Source organism: Sphaeramia orbicularis, chromosome 5 (assembly GCF_902148855.1).
Source record: "Sphaeramia orbicularis chromosome 5, fSphaOr1.1, whole genome shotgun sequence".
Classification (NCBI taxonomy): domain Eukaryota; kingdom Metazoa; phylum Chordata; class Actinopteri; order Kurtiformes; family Apogonidae; genus Sphaeramia; species Sphaeramia orbicularis.
In genome coordinates, this window is record NC_043961.1 from 57812321 (window position 1) to 57834475 (window position 22155).

Consider the following 22155-nt stretch of genomic DNA (forward strand, 5'->3'; position numbering starts at 1 on the left):
AGTTTGAACAGAACAAATCCGAATTTTTTGGTCCTAAATCCGACATATATCTGATATTTTGCAATGCGACTTCAGTCTGAACAGCCAGGTCACATTTACTTGACCTTTACGTCTTTGAAATGCGACAAATGTCATAATTCTGCGTCCCAGGAGTGTTACTTCGGTAAACACAGTGCGTCAGGACCTCTTTTGCGCATGCGGGTCACTCCAGGGTCGCATTCAGTTGATACTCAAAACTGATACAAGTCGCATTTTAATGTGTAATATGAACGAGCACACACAAAAAAAAAAACGGATTTCGCCAAAAAATCCAAATTGTGCATTAAGACCTTCTGTCTGAACGTAGCTTTAGTTGAATGGAGCAAAGGAAAAGGTCTGACTAATGAGAATAAATAAGAAATAATGAATAAATTATTGAATAAATGATGAATAAACCATATAATGTGGGATAGAATATGTTTGGTGTAGTGTTCAATATGTGACGTATTTTTTTCCATATTGAAGTAATCCTTAAAAACCAAGGTCATTTGGAATAAATTACTAAATCTAAATACGTGTGCGTTTGACTTGCAGAATCTTAGGTGGTAAATTCACCACATATAAGATAAGATATTCCTTTATTGATCCCACAATGGGGAAATTCACAGTGTTAACAGCAGCATAGAAACATACACATTCACGTAAAACAGTCATATAACTTTGACTAAAAGAAAAAAGTGTTTAAAAAGGAGAGTGCAAATATGCTTTGGTATGTAGTGCAATGGTTATACATATAGAAAAAAAATATATATGTAAATATGGATCTGAATATATATATATATATATATATATATATATATATATATATATATATATATATATATATATATATATATATATATATATATATATACACACACACATACAACATTAGATGGAATGGAGGGAGGGTTGTTACTACATGACATATGTGGTGATCTACTCTACTGGGAGCAGGACTGGTTGTCCTGGTTGATATCAGCGTGTTACCAGCAAGTATCCAACCCTACACACTGCAGGCTTTTCCCACTAATCAGAACACTGGATAATGGTGTCAAAACCACTTAAATTTGATTACTACTTCCTTCCTATCAGCTGCATTCTGGAATAATACTGGTGGAATTATAGATATGTACCATCATTCTTCATTAAACATCCGAGTGTTGTTTGTTCCTCTGCATTTACTGTGGGAGTTTGAGACATGTCTAATGGGTTTGGTGTGCTCAAGTGCATATTTATTTGTCATCGTTTATATTATTGGATTTTGCTTTTTGGTTTTTTGGTTTTAATTCTAAATAGTTTTAAATTTATTAGCTTGCATATTTCTCTCTTTTCACTGCCAACTCCTTACAAAAATTCTGGTTAATAAGCCAATGTGTTTGACTGACTAGATTACAGTAAAATGTAATAAAGTCACATCCCATTACTGAATTATTAGAACCTTAATCAAGATTTTTTTTTTCCTGAGAGTTATAATTCTTCTTTAGGCATGAAAAAAAAACTATGTGATTTAATTTTTTTTACGAACCTATTTTTCCATGGAGTTACAAAAATGTCCACTCAGCTGGACACCATGTGTTTTATTTTTTATTTTTTTCAATTTAACCTTGATTTAACCAGGTAAATTAGTTAATAACTGATTTTCATTTACTGAGAGAATGAGTAGCATTACAAGTTGCATGTACAAATGAAAATGTATTTTTGAAGCAAAGAAATGTGCATTTCACTGACATACAGTGTGAAAACTATTTAAAAAAAAAAAAACATTTTCAATGCTGCTAATCTGATGTTTTCTCACATTTAAACATATTGTAATACTCGTTATTACTTACTCAGATAATATGCAACAAAAAACAACAACTTAAAAAAAATTTAATTACAGTCTAATAACAATTAGCAATTAATTTTCATTCAAATATGTTAGTGCAGATCAGGTTTATCAAGAACAAGAAAGTTACGGTAATGGTATGAACTGCAGTGTGTGGGATGATGCAGAAATGTCCACTGTGTTGGCTGATAAGGAACTAAAACAACAAACCCATGAATATACAAGAGAACAGCTGTAGAATAACTGTCCACTGTAGTGACCAGTATGCATGAAAGGGTTAAATTCTTCAAATAATCTGAAAATACCGATTTTTATGAAAAGTCATTGCATTCATCAAAGAACATTTTTTTGTCTCATTATCTCAAGATTACAAGTAAAAATATCAGGTTAAAATAGATTCATATTTTTCCAGAAAATCTTTTTTTTTTTTCAATAGCTCCCATGTCATCTTTTCTAGTGACTCCAAATATATGCTAAACTATAGAATAGAATCTTTATGTTGTCAGTAGTAGTTTGTCACACACGTAAACATGCACCACACACTGAAATTTGTCTTCTGCCTTTAACTCATCACTAGGTCAGGCATCACACACACTGCAGTGGGCTTGCCATGTCAGGTGACAGGGAGTAAATGGGGGGGGGGGGCGGTGAAGTGCCTTGCTCAAGGGCACATCAGCCAACAACTCTCCACCAGTCCAGGGAATCAAACCGGGGACCCTTCGCACTACACTACCCGTACTCGTATAGCACTGCACTGGAAAAATAAAACACTAAAAGTCGCAAAGCAGTAAGCAGCCCACATGTAAAAATAACCTACAAGGAAGCAGAAGCGGTGTTGGGTCAAGTGAAAAGGTAGAATTCACAAACCATTAAACACTAGTGCACAAGAAATTGACTGATGTTAAAGATGTTAAAAACTCTAGTACAGTGGTTTCCAACCTTTTTTGGTTCGTGACCCCATTTTAACATCACAAATTTTTGGCGACCCCAGACATTCAAAACGGAGACTTTTTTTTTGCTAAAATTAATTCATTTTTGATCATGTAATAGTTTGCTACACTATGTTGCAAATAAATGTTAATTTTAGAAGACATTTAGGCTATATAATGTATATTATTATGGACGGAGGCAGAAAAGCCAGGTGTAGATTACTGCACAAAATGAGAATTTTATTTTCCTTGGTCAGGATCTGTACAGTCAGTCCAGCTTGGATTTACAAGGCTGACAATTAATACTGAACAAACAAGAACTCAAACTGTGAATTATGAACGAGCTGCAGCATCTGAAACTGACCACAATGAACATTTGACAGATAAACAGAACCACAGTGCTTCAGTTTCAGACTCACAGTTTGTCATGTCTTTTATGGATTGGGATTGTCTCTGTCAACTCACCATATATTTTTTTACTAGTAAGTTTTTTATTTTTATCAATTACTAGAAATTTCAGCCGACCCCATTTGAATTCCAAGCGACCCCACATGGGGTCCCGACCCCAAGGTTGAAAACCATTGCTCTAGTAGAATATCTCTGCTTGACTTACAGTCCAAACTTCCTAATTCACTGCATGTTGACCTGTTACGCTTTTGTCTTTCAGATCAGTCTCTGTCTGAAACAGACTGACCATCTTATGAGGAGCCTCAAAAGGGCAGTGTCAAAAATGGAAAATGTCAAATACATTACAAGAAATAATGAAACTCAGTGCGTACCTTTTCTGTAAAACTCCTCATCGTCAAATGTACAGTATTCTGTCTCACCTGGACAGAGCCGTCTACATTCATTTTAACTTAACTGCATTCAAACCCAGCTCTGAAAACATCATTACATTAGCCAAGAACATTATAGGATCAGTCCCATTTGACTATTGGTCTTTCTGTTTGTCAGGAGGATTACCAAAAAACTGCTCCACTAATCACCATCAAACTTGATGGAAGAGTCGCGTAATGGCCAAGGATGAACATTTAGTCGTAGATCAATAAAAAGAGGGTGGAAGCCAGAATTGTATAAGAGACAGTGAAACTAATCAATGGTACCGACTGACAAAAGGAAAGAAAACAAAGGTGAGAATCTGTGTGTTTTTGTTATTAATAATATTGTGGAACTAAAAGCAAAGTGGAATATTGGCCTCATCAGGAGTCTTCATTCTGAGAGCCCTAGTTTTAATTGACATTTACTCTATTGGAGTAGTTAGTCACTAACTACTTGAGGATGTGAACTTTCATAATGGTGGAAATCATTTTGGATTTTAATTTGATTCCTCTAGCTTTGATGTGGAGGCTAAAATCTGACAGCTATATTAGCCTCTGCATTACTGGAAGCCACAAGATGTAAGTAATAAATAAACAAACATGGCATTTAAGTAGAAACCTGCTGTGATCCCACCTACAGTACACCTGTATACAGAGACGTGGAGTAATGGAGAAATCGACTCTGCTGTTCAGACAGAGATAAGGTCAGTCAGACTCTCCAGTGCTTCTTTAAGAACATGTCTGTTTGGACAAGTCTCTTGAAAGAAAAATGGAGTTGTGTGAATGTGCGATCTGACATTACCTTCGCAGGTAGTCAGCACACTCTCGATAAGAGCCCATGAACAAAAGCCTCCTTGTCGTCCTTCTATGGCGTACCAGTGGAAAAGGACTTGAAGCAAAAAGTAATTTGGTTTAACTATGAATTCTGGACTGTATCTATGGCTTGCCAGTATGGTTCATGTGTCTGTGCCTGTGGTTCTTCCAGCAGATGCAGTAAAAGAGGATGTTAATGAACTGCTGTCACACGTAGGCTGGTGCCTTTGAGGGAACCGTCAGGATTCTCTCCACGTACTCAGTCTGTTTGCAGTGTGGAGGCTGTGATGTGCTGCAGAGAGTTGCTTGCGGCCAGACAGGAGGGGACCAACTCAGTACAGGGGGTCCCTGCTGTGGTCCCACTCTCTCACCAGCAGAGCAAAGGCTGTGTGAATGAGTGTATGTGTGAATTTTAGTTCCTGAATGTGTGAATTTCTTTGTCTGAAGAGCACACGTGCTGGTGTGCAGGTGCATTTGACAGCTGGAAACGTGTGTAAATTAATGTAACGTGTACATATAGACTGTGGACACAGTGTTACGCCCTGTAGATCGTTACTGAGATAAGGAAACAATGACAAAGGCAGCGAGGGAAAACATATATGTGTGTCTTTATGTTAGTGGGTTTGTGGTTAAAGGAGCCAGAGCTAGTCTACCCGCTGCTCTCCCCTACAATCTGCCACTGCTACACACTGGGTAGTGTCAGAATGGTTTGGGCACCCGCTGTGCCACCTGTCACCCCCGGCCCTGAGGTGCACTGCCGGTCCAGGCACCCGACTCTGAGGCCCAGCCTCAATTAGATTGCTATCACACAACCAGGATTGGCTCTTTTTCCCTACAGGAGATTTCTCTCTTTCAGCTGACATTGTTATCTTTTCCCACTTCACACACACTCTGTATCCATCTTCAAGTATAGTTTCTGAACAGATCATGCTCTCCATTATTTAAATTTTAAATACAGATCACTGCTTGGACATATGTAGGGGTGGGAAAACTCCTTTTCAGTGCAGTTGCTAATGACATTATCACAGGAACTCAGCAAATAGGGTACCCCTTAAAGGGGAATTTGGGGACTCTCTTGTAAGCATGACATCTGGCTCCACCAAACATCTGAGTAAGCAGATTGGCCCTGCAGGCCTGGTGTGACAGCCGACGTGGAAGCTGGGAGATGTGGGAGAACTGATCTGCACAGCTCCGCTGCTCAAGCTGTCACTTTAGCTTGGCTTGGCACAGTTAGATTCTCCCTGGCTCTGAAGCATTAGGCCCACTCTTCTGACTGGCCTGTTGGCACTGAGCCAAACCTTTCATGGGGGAGGTCGATCATCACTCTCAGTGTTTCTTCTTCACCTTCCCTTGCCTAGACTCTCTCAGTAGGACTCCAGCTTCTCTATTGCACACTCATTCTGTCCTCCCCGGTCTCTTTTGTATCTTATCCCAACCACAAGCCACGAAACAGGATCCATTATAATCTACCATTTGCCTTTCCTAGTTCATGTACAGAACTCTAAGGAATTCAGATGCTCTCTCCTTGGTATCTTTGTACTCCTCTAAGTAGATGTAGCCTATCATTTATCAAAAATCCATCTTGACAAGTAAAGATAACCACTTCAACATAATGAGAAAGACGAGCAGTCGACAAATGATGAAAATTCAGCTACTGGAGTAGATAGCATAAATAAAAAATGAAGATTTTAAATGAGCAGATCAGAAATGTTACAAAGGACAGAGTTCAAGGAACTGTAATTGAAGTTATTCACATCCATCCTACAACATTTTCTAGCACTGTCAGTTTGTCAAAGACCATTAAAAATAAATAACAAAATTTATACAATTGATATTAAACATTCATACAAAAACGTTGCAAAGTTTCATTAGTAGCTATTGAATGCTAGTACATTCTGGTGCATCAGCAATGAGAAAATCACACAGGACAAGTCATCAGATGCACCATTTGTATGGTCATTAAGATCATTTGTTAAATTAAAGCTGAATATATCAGCACTTGAGAAAACTGTTGGTGTGTCTGTCTTTGCTGCTGCTCTTCCCTGCACTCATATCTCTACATACACGACATTTCACTTAGAGCCAAATCTGTATTTGAGATACTACTCACTTGTCTGGCCTGCCGGGCACCTGCAAGCGCAAGCGACATTTGTTAGCACTCTGGATCTGTTCTTCTTTGATGCGAATAAGCCTCTGCAGAGCCAGACACCAGTCCTGGGCCACAGTGGTGTTCAGATTCTTTGATGGAAAAACATGCACAGTTAAAACTTGCATCTGCACATGGATCGTACAGCAGGTTATCCAACACAAACAGAAGCACTTTATGTTCACACTGAGCACACAGGTTCACCTGAGATGCACTAGAAAGAGCTGTACATACAACATACATCACAGGTGTCAAACATGCGGCCCGGGGGCCAAACCAGCCCCACCCAAGGGTTCAATCCAGCCCCAGGGATGAATTTGTGAAATGCAAAAATGACACTGAAGATATTAACAATCAATGGTGTTAAAATCATTTTAGGTCAATTCAGTCTGAAGTGGATCAGACCAGTAAAATACTATCATAATAACCTATAAATTATGAAAACTGTAATTTTTTTTTGTTTTAGTGTAAAAAAAAAAAGTAAAATTACACAAGAATATTTACAGACTAGCCTTTCCCAAAAAAAAAAATTTGAATAACCTGAAATCTCTAAATCAGGGGTGTCAAACATGTGGCCCAGGGGCCAAATGCAGCCCCCCAAAGGGTCCAGTTCGGCCCCTGGGATGTTTTTGCCAAATGCAAAAATTCCACAGTCTTGAATTGAATTAAGCCAAAAAATTTAGCTTGAATTAAAGAAAAAATCTTGAATTAAGCCAAAAAAAAATAAAAAAAAATCTTCAATTAAGTAAAAAAAAAAATCTTCAACTAAGCCAAAAAAAAAATCTGAAAGTAAGTAAAAAAAAAATCTTCAATTAACCCCAAAAAAAATCTCAAATTTAGCAAAAAATCTTGAATTAAGCCAAAACATTTTTTTCAATTAAGTTAAAAAAAATCTTGAATTGAGCAAAAAAAAAATCTTCAATTAAGTTAAATAAAATCTAGAATTAACAACTTAATTTTTTTCCCTTTGTTTTAGAGCATAAAATAACATTAAATTATGAAAATATTTACATTTACAACCTATCCTGTAACACTAAAATGTGAATAACCTGAACAAATATGAACAACCTGAAATGTCTAAAGAAAATTAAGCACAATTTTAACAATTTTCTGCCTTTTCCTCAGTGTTTAGGGTCTTTGTAGATCTGATTCATAATGCACATGGACAAATGATAAGTTGAGGAATAATACTGTTAAAATTGCACTAAATTTTCTTACATTTTTTAATTTAAATTTCAATTTTTTCAGGGATTTTTTTATTTTATTTTGGATAGTTTATAAAAGTAAGTATTTTCATAATTTAATGTTTTCTGTTTTTACACTAAAACAAAGACAAAAATTTCGAATTGTCATTATTTATAGGTTTTTATGTTATTATTTTTCTAGTCCGGCCCACTTCAGATCAGATTTAGCTGAATATGGCCCCTGAACTAAAATGAGTTTGACACCCCTGGTCAAAATAGAAGGATGTGGAATTTTAATAATATTCTGCCTGTTATTTAATGTTTCGTGTATTTGTAGATCCACTGTGATCTCCAAGTTGTGATGCACATGTATAAATGATCAACTAAAGTGTAATATTGTTAACATTGCACTTATTTTACTTAAGAATTTGCAGGTTGTTCATATTTGTTCATGTTATGTTCGAGTACAATTCGTAGATGTAAACATTTTCATACGGAATTTTACTTTATGTCACTCAGAAGTTCTTATCCTATTATTTATATTATTTTACTGGTCTGGCCCACTTTCTATCATATTAGGCTGTATGTAGCCCCTGAACTAAAACGAGTTTGACACCCCTGACATACATCAACATGCATAACATTTCTTTTTAAATCTACACAGTTTTGATATTTTTACCCTCTAAATTGTTATTCACTTCACCACCATCCAGCATCCATTTTATAGTAAAGCCTCGTCCCTTAAGTCAAATAGAATCAAATCAATTTTCTCAAGTCAATAAGCTGTGAAGAGGTATTTTGTAAATCTCTTTTCTGAGGACAATATCATAACCGAAAAAGTGAAAATTTAGTGCTAGGGCCAATACCGCTCCACCCGAGGATATTGTGCTCATTAAGTGCAGAGAGGCAAAGGTGCCACCATTAGACCGAGAGGCTCTTTGGTGATTGCCGGAGTATACCGCCCCCAGTCTGTTTTGTACTGTGCAGTCGTGTTAATGGGTTAGTGGCAGACAACTGGGAAGTGTCCTGATTTGTACGCTACAGGAGGGTTGCTGCTGGTTTCCGTCGTCATGCAGCAAATCTCGCTTCTGATACACCCAAGACACATCTCAGTCATTGTGGAACTGTTGATTAGAAGATAGATGGAATAGCGTATCACCTCCTCTAGGACAGCAGTGTCATTGCCCCTTTCTGTTTGCTGTTGTTTTGTTTTTTTTATCTCTCATAGGATGGCGCACAAAAAATACAACAATTTGATTGAATAACAAGACTGTGAGGCTTCGGTGGCGGTGTGCGCTCAAGTGAAGGCCCTCAGTTCTTTTAGGGTCAAGTCACGCGCCTATTGACTTTGAATCAAAAATTAGAATTGAAATAATGATTTCAAACTTTTTGTAATTCAATAGTATAACATCTTAAGTTTCTAAATCCATTAAAAATTTTGCTAAAAAGGATTTTCAAGGAAACTACAGAACTTTTTCTATGAACTAAATTCAGTCCCTCGGAAAGTTCTCTAAGAATGAATAATAATATAACTTATCATTGCTATAATTTGAAATCTCAGTCATATATTTCTATTTTCAATATAGTTTTATGACCTTTTACACACCCTTTTATCATTATAAAAATCATTTTGTCTGAAAAATTGGTGTGTATTGCTTTTTTAAGCATTTCAATATCAGATAGTGCTGGTTATGTAGGGAATTTCACTTTTCTTAAAAAACATGTTTTTTTTTTAAATTACTAATTAATCAAATGAGCTAAGCCAATGGAAATTTCTGAAAGAAAGCATTTAACCCTCTTTTTAAGCATGGCTTCATTGGAATTTAAGATTATTTTGTCACTAATCTAAAAAAAAAAAAAAAAAAAAAGACTTATTTTTTTTCCTAAATAGTAACCAAGCATTTGAAAGGAATATAAAACTGCTATGATCAAATCTTGAACACTTCAATTGTTTTTTTGCATTTTTGTCATAAGGAATGGTCATTAAAGACATTCCCACATGGCAATCTTAATATCATGCAACTTTAAGTAGAACTGAATTCAGACAATTTCTTTTTTTTTTTTTTTACTTAAACTTTTATTGGTTTTTCAACAAGCAAACAAAAAAAGAGGCTAATACTTTGACTTACATATCGATATAGATACCTGCACAAAGTGTGTGGAAAAAATACAATAAAATTAATCAATTAATTAATTAATTAATTAATTAATTAATTACAATGAGAGAGGGATTCGTGAAGCTCTATGACAGGGGTGTCAAACTCATTTTCTCCTGGGGGCCACATTCAGACCAATTTAATCTGAAGTGGGCCGGACCAGTAAAATAATAGCATGATAGCCAATAAATAATGACAACTCCAAATTGTTTTAGTGCAAAAAAATAACATTCAATTATGCCAATATTTACATTTAGAAACTATCCAAACAAAAAGGATGTGAATAACCTGAAAAAAATAATTTGTTAAGAAATGTAAATACAATTTTATCAATATTATGCCTCGACTTATCATTTATAGGCTACATGTGCATTACAGATCAGATCTACAAAGGCACAAAACATTTAGTAACAGGCAGAATATTGTTAAAATTGGACTTAATTTTCTTTAAACATTTCAGGTAGTTCCTATTTGTTCAGGTTATTCACATTTCATTGTTAAAGGATAGTTTCTTAATTTAAATATTTTCATAATTTAATGTTTTTTGCACTAAATCACAGAGAAAAAAATTGGTGTTGTCATTATTTATAGGTTATTATGATATTATTTTTGAGTTCGATGCCCTAACTTGCACTGTGCAAATTCATCCCGCGGGCCAGATTGGAAACTTTGGCGGGCCAGTTTTGGCCCCCGGGCCGCATGTTTGACACCTGTGCTCTATGAGGTGAGGTTGCAAAGGATAAAATCAACAAAATCAAGGCTAATGGGACCATCTATCTAACATGGGCTGAAGGAAACATAGACCATTCATGTTGTTCCAGTTTGTCACTGAATTCAGACAATTTTAATTAAATATGTTAATTCCAGTTTTGTCTACACTGCTTCTGTTCTTGTCAGTTCTTAAGAACATTTTTCTTTTTTTTTTTACAGTAAGTGGCATTTTATAGAAAACATTCCATACTGTATGTCACATACTTTTGTCAACATCTTCAAAGAAGTGGCTTATAAATCATTTATTAGACAGCAAGGAGGTTTTTTGGGGAAACAGTTTTACAATTGAAGGTCAGTCTATAGGAATGTTTTTGTTCTGTTTTTTATTGTAAGCGGCCAATTTGAACACAAGCTTATGAAGTGTAAGGTGTATGAGATAAGTTTGCCAAACTGTATGAAATATAGACATATATACAGTAGCTTATACACATTGTCCATGAAACAACTCAAACATTTTATGTGAAATATAAAGCTGGATGTACCTGGTAAGTTCCCTGTAGCGTTCCCACAAGAAGAGTAACTTCTTCCACAACAGAAAGGTCATGTTGGAGCTCCTGCAGTTCCTGGTAGAGCCGAGGAGGTCCCAGAATGGCTTTACCTAAGAAGAGAGAAAAATATAGCCTAAGGATGTGCACTGATACTGTTATATTAAATATTCTTATGCAAATAAAAAGACAACTTCTACAATTAATATAAGGACGACGGCTTGGTGAAGGTGAAACGTATGAACCAAGGACAAAAACATTCCATTTGAAGCAGAACAAAACAAAGTCGAAATGTTTTTCTTTTTTTTTTTGTTTACACTGGATGGCCAACTGACAAAAATTTTGTGATTGACATATTCATTTTTGTTTTAATTACTTTGACTTAGACCACAGGTGTCAAACATGCGGCCCGGAGTAATTTGTGAAATGAAAAATTACACTAAGATGTTAACAATCCTTTTAGTTCAGGTTCCACATTCAGACCAATTCAATCTCAAGTGGGTCAAACCAGTCAAATACTATCAAAATAACATAGAAATAATGACAACTCTGAATGTTTCTCTTTGTAAATGTAAATATTTTCACGTATTTACACTAAAACAAAGTAAAATTTTGCAAAAAAAAAAAAAATATGAACAACCTGAAATGTCTTAAAGAGAAATAAGTACAATTTCACCAATATTCTGCCTGTTACTCAATGTTTTGTGTGTTTGTAGATCCACTGTGATCTGTAAGTTCTAATGTACATGTGTAAATGATAAACTGAGGCAGAATATTGTTAAAATTACATTTATTTTTTCAGTTTGTTCATGTTATTCACATCTTTTGAAAGGATAGTTTGTAGATGTAAACCTTGTCATAATGTAAATTAACTTTTTTCGCTCTAAAACATAGAGAAAAGTTTGGAGTTGACATTGTTTATATATTATTATATTATTATTTTACCGGTTCGGCCCACTTCGGATCAAATTTAGCTGAATCTGGCCCCTGAATTAAAATGAGTTAGACACCCCTGACTTCGACGTTCAATTAAAAAAACGGTCGAATTTCTAATGAAGTCAAATATAACTAATTTCAAGGTGTCTCAGGTCAGAAATATTGGGTGATCCGCTATCAGCTTTTGATGTTAGAAACCATTCTTAAAAATAAATAAATAAATAAATAAATAATCAGTCGACCTCTGCTGAAGTGGTTAGGTATCAAGGAAAACCAGAAGCAAAAAAACACCTTTCATCATTCTCAAATTCACAATTTTCATTTTGGAGGCCATATTTATATTTGATAACGGTGGGCCGCTGTGTGAGTTTTTAAACACAACATCAGTTCCTGGCCTCATGTGACCTTACATGGAAACGATGAATTCCTCTCAGTGAGGTATACAGGTTTTTAATTGGAAAAAACCAGAGCACCGCTGGTGGATTGGGAATTGGTATTGGCAAACACTCTGAGCTGCTGTATCACACTTTGGTATCAGGAGAGAGAAATCCCTATTAAAAAGTGGTCATTACAATGTCTACATTTTGCTTGTTTTTGTTTAATAACCAGTCAAATAAACCCCAGAGGTAGTCTTCACACAGTGGTACTGTAAAAATCAGAGACAAACAGCAAACTTCTATGACGCATGTTCTGCAAATATTAGCATTTTTATTTTTTTAAAAAGTCTGCTTAGTTTTAAATTACTTTTTTGTCAACCTACTCATTGAAACAGTTGATATTTACTTATATTACTACCAGTCAAATAACCCCAGAGGTAGTCTTCACACAGTGGTACTGTAAAAATCAGAGACAAACAGCACATTTCCATTACGCACGTTCTGCAAATATTAGCATTTTTGTTTTGAAAAAAGTCTACTTAGTTTTAAATTACTTTTTTTGTCAACTTACTCATTCAAACAGATGATATTCACTAATATTACACTTATATTACTACCGCTAGCTGGTGTTCAAACTGAAGGTCATAATATGAACAAGCAATATTTTTGTAGTTCAAGATGAAAGTATTCCACAAACTCAGAAAACAATTACACACCCTCTGAGAAGCAGAGGAAAGGTAGAAAGAAAAGTTGCCTTTGCTGAAACCCTGGCAGCACTAATAAAAAGGTTCAATAGGTAGATGGATCGATCTTCATTATTTGTTGAACTACAGAGAGTGAATTTATGAGTGAAAAAAAAAAAAAAAAATGAGATGGAGAAACTGTTATTTGGAACTATGATGCCCTTTAGCTGGCCAAAAGGAATGCAGGTGTCTCATTAGACGCAAAATTCAACATCGATTTAAAGCCCGCTACCTTCAAAGTCTCTCTCTCCTACTGCCGTGAATCGATAACTGTGTCTCCTCCTGTCTGCCATCCTCCGTCCTAGCTCCCCTGGCCCACATTTCCCCAGCAGCAAGCTCCATGAGAACTGCCTAATTAAATTCTGCAGGTAGATTTTGCTCTAGAGCTGTCCTGCACTGTCACCACTGCCACATAATAAAGTAGCAGAAGAGCTGAGCCGGTAGGCGGGCTTAGTCAGGCATGGTCCTCCGAGGAGACCTGCTGCCTTTTGTCTATACTCATGCACAAATGGAGTGAATACAGCTGAGAGAGGGAAGAGGGTGAAGAAAAGAAAAAAAAAAAAAACTGAGGGGTGGGCTGGCATTGTTCATCTCACTGCTCCATTGTAGCTTTTGGGGGTTTAATAGGATCTTTGACACAAGCAGCCAATGACATCTGTCATCTGAGCAAGAAATCAATAGGTGAGACATCTGAATAACAAGAGGGCATTCTGCAAGAACAGTGTCTTCCCTGTCTTTCCAAAAGGGGATTGTCTGGACCCCTTTGCACAGATTTCGTTGAGTCCTCTGGGGGTCTGCTGTTGGCTACAGCCTGAGAGGTGAATGTGCTGAGTTGTAATCCAGCATAATCCCGTTGGTGAGGCAGGATATGGTTTTCACACTCAGACATGGCTATCCACACCAGCCGCCAGGCACGTAGCTCACTGCTGGTGTAGAAGGCCAGAGCCCAGAGGGGTTCGTCCCCGCTTGCTCTGGAATAAGTCAACAGCGATCTAGCACTCAGTTGCGGTGCCAGTGACGCTCGCCAATGGATTTAAAGACAATGCAGCTTTGACACCTGCTTCAAAACCTTTGTCTGATTCCGTTCCAAAGCCCACTGGTGCATTTCTGACATAGAACTACACTCCTGACAGTGTGTCGAAAGAGACGCAGCAATAAAGGAGGTGTAATGGAGGAAGAATAAAAGTACAACCTCATGAGAGTAAACAACTGGTTCGGTTGGCTTTGAGCAAAAAAAAAAAAAAAAAAAAAAAAAAAGCTTATACAGTACAAAGGTTGGTGGCAAAGTCTGACAGAGATAGAAACAGAGACACATAAGAGGAGTTCGACAGACAGTTCTGCATTTCCCCGAAGGTCTGGTTTCTTCAATAAAGAAGGGCACCGAGGCCTGCGCAAGATGAGAATGACACTCCATTTTGAGCAGCGTTGGGGGAGCTCAAGGTTTAAACTTGAGGCCCCCGCTGAAGGAGATCACAGGAAATGTAATACGGCTAAAATTTACTTAGGGGGTCAAATGAGTGGCCATTTTTGTCCAAAAAAAAAAAAAGTTCCAAGAAATACATAGAACTGTGTTGAAATAATGCTACTCCATTTGTGCACAGACTACTGATATTATTTGACAGTGGAAGCTCTATTTTCAGAAATATTGGATTTTGAATAGCACGTGTATGTGAAAACTTTTGCTGGTGGACGGACGTGACATTACCCATGATGCTCTGGTCAGTACCAGTACTTTATTAGTAATAAATTTATAGACTTACTATTGCTAATTCTCCTCTTATTCATAAATGTTAGTATTGTGGATCTAAAACAATAACAGCTGACACAAAAACACTAAATGTGTCAGTGGACGGATGTGACATGGTTGTTGTGGATCCCATCATACTGATGCTCTGCAGCCATGTCACCGTTTACACTAATGATCCCTGTGCAAAAACTAGGATCAGAATTATTTATTGTATAGTTTATCATCAGACTAAAGAGGAAATAACAATATAGAATTGTTATTTCGTTATAAAAATGCTTATTATTAGAAAACTGTTGATTTAAAAAGTGACGTGTGACATTCTTCATGTATGTATTGGTGTAACATAAGCAGGATGGATCAGCACCATACTCCAGATTGGACCTGTAAAAATAAACAAGTGATATGTAGGATAGAATCTTGTAAGAAAAATTGGAGAATCTAAAACAATAGAATATTTGTTTTTCAGGTAAATTCAGTTCAAATATAACTTGGCCATTTGTGACATGAAAATATAGCATTAATTGTGATGAAATTGGACATTTTTGAGCTGAAAACATAGTTCATATGAGCATCAACATGTTGCAACAGAACTGAAATCCTGTAAATTTGCATAACTTGCATTTACCAACACAAAGTTCCTGTGGGGATTCACTTATATTGATTTCTTATGTACAAAGACAGAAATAAGACCTCTAAGCAAATTTTAGCCGAGTAATGAATGGAAAATGTGGGAAACAGCCCCAGAGATGTTTAGTGAGGATTCCAGACAGACATGATTAAGGTGACCGCACTGTGTCGAACAGGTTAGGAAAAAAAAAGAAGAAAAAACGTCAGAGTCAGAATCCGGCGCCCACTGTGAGGCATAACATTTGCAGAGTTAGACACAGGTAAAGGAAGGGAGACGGCAGCTGCACTTGGAGGTAACCTTAAATGATCCCAAAAAAAACCTTGCAGCAAAGTTGTGAGTATACGAATACACAGCACCTGAAAAACACTGAAAACTTGATCCAGCGAGAATCTAAACCAGCTCTCAAAACAGCGGCTGCTTGCTGAGCATGACACGAGGAGCTCTGAAGAAGGCACCATTAATATTTAAGTCATGGAGCTGCAACTTTAAAAAGCCTGTACCATTACATCCTGATAAGGCTTTGTATCTTCCTTTTCCCATGGCACATTTATCAGGGATCTCGTCAAGCTCTGTATACACCAGAGTTTTGTGAGGGGTGGTGGGAGAACTAGTGTTTCAACCACAGATTCCTATCTACTGCTCGTGGCTCTCTAATTGGGCCTAGAAAGGGAGGGAATAATCTCTGCAGATTGATGACTCCACTCTAGATGTGTTTGTGGTCTATCAGAGAGTGAAATGAGACTGTGGGGATGCAGCCGTGGTCGAGTCTCTCTACCCCCACATCTCTCTCCAAGATAAAACACCCAAGGCAGATGGGAACAAGTGACCGTCATCACTATCCTCCTCACAAACACATCCTCAATCAGAGTGACAAGCAGTACGGCTGCATCTTCAGCCCCTCTGAGGAACACTTGAAAAAGAAAAACAGATTAGCCGTGCTGAGTAAGAGTAAGGAGCCCAAAATATACGTCAGTCCAAGTGATCAGATTAACTCGACGATGACAGGTGGGAAAGGAATGGGTCGTCGCTTTTTTGCGTTAGTCGTACCTGAAGAGCAGGCTCCCGTTGACCTTTTGGTCCCGCTGTGTTGGAAGAAGGGGTCTTTGCTTTGAGACCCCTCCTGCCCCACTTCTACTACTTGCACCTGCTGTAAGGGGGCACTCCACTTCATGGTGTACTTGGGACCAACAGGAACCAGGCTGCTGATATCAGGAGGCCCCCTAGTGGAGACAAATGAGAGAGAAAAAGTAAGAGTGGGGAGTTAACCCTTTCATGCACACTGGTTACTCCAGTGGACAGTTATTCTACAGCTGTTCTCTTGTATATTCATGGACTTTGTTGTTTTACTTCCATATCAGCCAACACAGTGGACAGTTATGCACCATTTCATACACTGCAATTCATACCATTACTGTAACTTTATGCTCTTGATAAAGCTGATCTGTAGTAAACTGTTTAACAGTAAATCAATTGCTAATTGTTATTAGATTGTAATTAACAGTTTTCTTAAACAAAAAGGTATTTTTTTTTATCTTTATATTATTATTATTATTTATATTTTTATTATCTCTATGAAGTGAGTAAGAACTAGTATTAGAGGATGATAAAAGGTGAGAAAACATCAGATTAGCTGTATCAAAATGCTTTTGTTTCATAGTTTTCACATAGTATATCACTTTCTGATATTGCATTTTAAATACATATGGTGTCCAGCTGAGTGGACATTTTTGTAACTCCATGAAAAATAGGTTAATCAAAAAAAAAAAAAAAAACCAAACAAAAAAAAATCTCATTGTTTTTTTTCATGCCTAAAGAGGAATAAAAACACTCAGAAAAACTACTAAGGCTGACTAAGGTTCTTCTAATTCATGCATCAAAGGGTTGATCAAGATTTTTTTTTTCCTGAGTGTTTTTAATACTCTAGGCATTAAAAAAACAATGCAATTGTTTTTTTGTTTTTTTTTATGAACCTATTTTGCAAAAATATCCATGCAGCTGGACACCCTGCATTTAATTTTTAAAGCAACGAGACGTATTTACTGATCTACTGTGTGAAAACTATGAAATAAAAACATTTTAACGCAGCTAATCTGATGTTTTGTCATATTTTAACATACTCTAATACTAGTTATTACTCACTTCATGGAGATAATATGAAAAAAATGAAAAAAAAAATGTTTAAGAAAACTGTTAATTTTAGTCTAATAACAATTAGCAACTGATTTACACTAAAACATGTTACTGCAGATCAGGTTTATCAAGAACAGCAAAGTTACAGTAATGGTATGAATTGCATTGTATTATGGGATGGTGCATAAGCGTCCACTGTGTTGGCTGATATGGAACTAAAACAACAAAATACACGAATATACAAGAGAACAGCTGTAGAATAGCTGTCAACTGTAGTGACCAGTATGTATGAAAAGGTTAATGCTGCTAATCTGATGTTTTCTCACATTTTAACATACACTAATACTAGCCATTACCCACTTCATGGAGATAATATGCAAAAATAAAAGCCCTTTTTGTTTAAAAAACATGTTAATTACAGTCTAATAACAATAGCACACAACTGATTTACACTCAAACATGTTAGCGCAGATCAGGTTTATCAAGAACAGCGAAGTTACAGTTAATGGTTTGAATCGCAGTGTATGAGATAATGCACGAGCGTCCACTGTGTTGGCTGATATGGAACTAAAACAACAAAATCCATGAATATACAGAGAACAGCTGTAGAATAGCTGTCCACTGTAGTGACTAGGGATGTAACGATATGAAAATTTCATATCACGGTTATTGTGACCAAAATTATTACGGTTATCATTATTATCGCAGTATTGTTGAAATCGTGCTCAAAATGTTCAAAAAGTACTGATACACACACTGAAATAATTTAACCGCGTTGTATTTTGGAAAAAATAAATAAAATAATAGGCACAATGTACTTTCTGTTGGCAGAAACATTCAAATATTAACATGTAAACATCGAACAAACAAATGTGCATGAAAGACGTCACCTTATGGCCATTGTTTGATCATTTTTCATATCAAGTTTGAGTTGTTTTAGTTTTTTTTTCATAGATATAGATAGTCTCTCTCTCTCTCTCTCTCTCTCTCTTTCAAAGTTCACTTTAACCTACTCTATCAACATAAAAGGCCAGAAAACAAAAAAATATATAAAATCCGATTTGAAAAATGTATAGAATTTATGCCATAAATAACACACAGATGCTTAATGAACCTTTTCAAAGACTGTAAAAGTGAATATTGGTTCCAAATATTAGGTATATAAAATTAAAATTGTAACAAATTAAAACTAAACTCAAATATTTGACATAAAAGCAGATCTTTACATTGGCGTTTTCTCTGGAAAGGTGCAGTAATCAAACACTGTTATCGTGATAATTAGAATTTAAACGGTAATACTAACCGTTGGCAATTTTACCGCGGTTTATCGTTATATTGGCAATCGTTACATCCCTAGTAGTGACCACTCTGCATGAAAGGGTTAACAAAGATAAACCTCAGAGAAACCCCCCACCCCTTCCCCTCTGCAGTCCTAAGAAGCTGCTGTTTGAAATGTGATGAACAAGATGGTTTTTTTTTTTGGTTTTTTTTTGAGTGGGAACTAGAATCTGTGCGATCATCCACGATTCCCACCGAAAAACTGTACAACTTTCTGCAAGGGAGTTCATTGCTATTCATGTATTCCTGTAATCACTGAGACAATCAACATTGTGATCGGTTTGTCAAGATCCTGGAGGGCAGACAAAGTCAACTTCAGTACACTCCACTTGAATGAGACGTGGAGTGATAATTACTTTGAAGGCTGAACAAGAGGGCTTTAAGCAACATCTTTGACAGGAGCTTTGCAAAAATATACGTAATCCTTTTCCTGTTTACTTCTCCCGAGATGAGCGAGGGAGAGAATGGGAAAGGGAAAAGGAGAAGGGAGAGGGGAGAGAGATGTGATCAATGGTGCTGTCACAGAAGATAAATTGGAAAGAAACCAAAAAATGTTTTATGTCAGTAATCTAGGACTCCTGTAGCTGTAGTTAGGCATTCTACCATTTGTTTAAAGCTGATAAAGCTCCTGCGACTCCAGATAGTGCTCAAAACCCCTAGCAGCTATTTCTCTTTACTATGAAGTTTGCCAAAATATCCTTGCAAAACCTAGGGCATCACATTAGAGCCTTGTGCCACCTAATAGCGATTTCTTCTAACTGTGCAGTTTAGCATAGTCTCCCTTCGAAACTCGCACGCGTTAAGTATTTAAGCGGAATTACACCGTCATCAACACATTCGAAAAGTATTGGTTGAATGCAAGGGCATTTAGCTTAGCTGGCTTTTACAAGAGGGACTTACTTGACATTTATGTTGGCACAGACGAGTACATCATCAAAGAGGAAGACCTTTCTCTCCTTTGACTTCAGGACTTGTCCCCGCTCACCATACACAGTCTCAATAAGCGTCTCACAAAGAACCAATGACCCCTGCTCCGAGTTCAGTTGCTAAAAGGGACACAGCAATCAGATCAGAGGCGGAGGAGACAGCATCACAAAGGGCCAGTCCTCCAGAGTTCAATGCCTGGAGGACGCAGAAGTGAGGCTTGGAGGAACAGATGTCTCATCGGGGATTAGCAACACATTCACGCTACTGAAGGTCGTTTAATGTGTGTATAAAGTACACACACACACACACACACAACACACACATATTTTACTTGTGGTTTTTTTTCGGTGAGTTTCGTGAAATGAAGAAGATACAAGTTCCTTCACTATCTCGATCAGGGGTGTCAAACTCATTTTAGTTCAGGGGCCAGATTTGATCTGAAGTGGGCCAAACCAGTAAAATAATAACATAATAGTATGTAAATAATGTCAACTCCAAACTTTACAGGGTGGGGAAGCAAAATTTACAATGAACATTTAGTTGTTTTTTCTCAGCAGGCACTACGTCAATTGTTTTGAAACCAAACATATACTGATGTCATAATCATACCTAACACTATTATCCGTACCTTTTCAGAAACTTTTGCCCATATGAGTAATCAGGAAAGCAAACGTTAAAGAGTGTGTGATTTGCTGAATGCACTCGTCACACCAAAGGAGATTTCAAAAATAGTTGGAGTGTCCATAAAGACTGTTTAGAATGGAAAGAAGAGAATGACTATGAGCAAAACTATTACCAGAAAGTCTGGAAGTGGAGGAAGCAACAAAAAACGTACCAAAGCTTTTATTAAAACTCTCAAATCCAAAATCCTAAAGGATCCAACCAAATCCATGAGAAAAATGTCAATTGAACTTGAGGTAGACAACAAGACCGTTAGAAATGCAGTAAAATATGATTTGAAGTTAAAATCTTGCACAAGAACACCAAAACACGTGTTGACAACAGCAACAAATCCAACTTTAGCAATTTTTGGGAATCATGTTTATGGCCGCCTTCTAGCCCAGATCTAAACCCTCTGGATTCTGCTATTTGGGGCGTTTTAGAACATGCTACCAATAGAACATCACACAGCAATGTCCACTTTCTTAAATATACTATTAAAGAAGAATGGGAGAAGTTGTCACCCGAATATTTGAGGAACACTTGCGCAAGTTTCAGGAAGCATGTGAAGGCAGTTATTGAGAAAGGAGGACATATAGAATAAAACCATTTTCTATTATGTACATTTTCTTGTGGCAAATAAATTCTCATGACTTTCAATAAACTAATTGGTCATACACTGTCTTTCAATCCATGCCTCAAAATATTGTAAATTTTGCTTCCCCACCCTGTACTCTATGATTTAGAGCAAAAAAAGTACATTTGCATTATGAAAAGGTTTACATCTACAAGCTATCCTTTCAAAAGATGTGAATAACATGAACAAATTGAAAAAAATAAGTGTAATTTTAATAATATTCTGCCTTGGTTTATCATTTACACATGTACATTACAACTTAAAAATACACAAAACATTTAATAACGAGCAGAATATTATTAAAATTGTACTTATTTCTCTTGAGACATTTCAGGTTTTTCATATTTGTTCAGGTTATTCACATTTTTTGTGAAATTATACTTTGTTTTAGTGGAAATACATAAAAATATTTACATTTACAAAGAGAAAAATTTGGAGTTGTCATTATTTATATGTTATTATGGTAGTATTTTACTGAATCCTGTCCACTTGAGATAGAATTGGTCTGAATGTGGAACCTTAACAAAAACGATTGTTAATATCTTTGTGTAATTTTTGCATTTTTGCACAAATTCATCCCATGGGCCAGACTGGAACCTTTGGCGGGCCGGATTTGGCCCCCGGGCCACATGTTTGACTCCTGTGATCCAGACCCTGCACACGTATTTACAGCGATGGAGGAACCAACAGGTGAGGTCCAATTCGGCCGTAACCTTTTCTGAGACATACTTTTCAAACAAACTTCAGATCATTCGTGATTCTCTTTATTTGCATTTTTCATACCACATCAGTACCGCTGCATCCAAATTGGCTGAACATATGAGCACTGGGACACGCAATCCTTTCACTCGCAGAGCAGCAAACTACACACGCATACAAAAGCA

The 22155-nt window shown here is 36.6% G+C and overlaps 1 protein-coding gene across 3 annotated transcripts in view; it reads right to left on the reverse strand.

The window, feature by feature from the left end:
* arhgef10la (Rho guanine nucleotide exchange factor (GEF) 10-like a) overlaps positions 1-22155 on the reverse strand; it is a 253242-nt gene that overhangs the window by 161193 nt on the left and 69894 nt on the right. For all 3 annotated transcript variants that reach the window (XM_030134274.1, XM_030134275.1, XM_030134273.1), the window contains 4 exons: positions 19948-20093; positions 16627-16799; positions 11146-11261; positions 6517-6644 (listed from right to left, as the gene is read on the reverse strand). In XM_030134274.1, coding sequence (XP_029990134.1) covers positions 6517-6644; positions 11146-11261; positions 16627-16799; positions 19948-20093 — 563 coding nt within the window. The remainder of the gene's footprint in view (positions 1-6516; positions 6645-11145; positions 11262-16626; positions 16800-19947; positions 20094-22155) is intronic.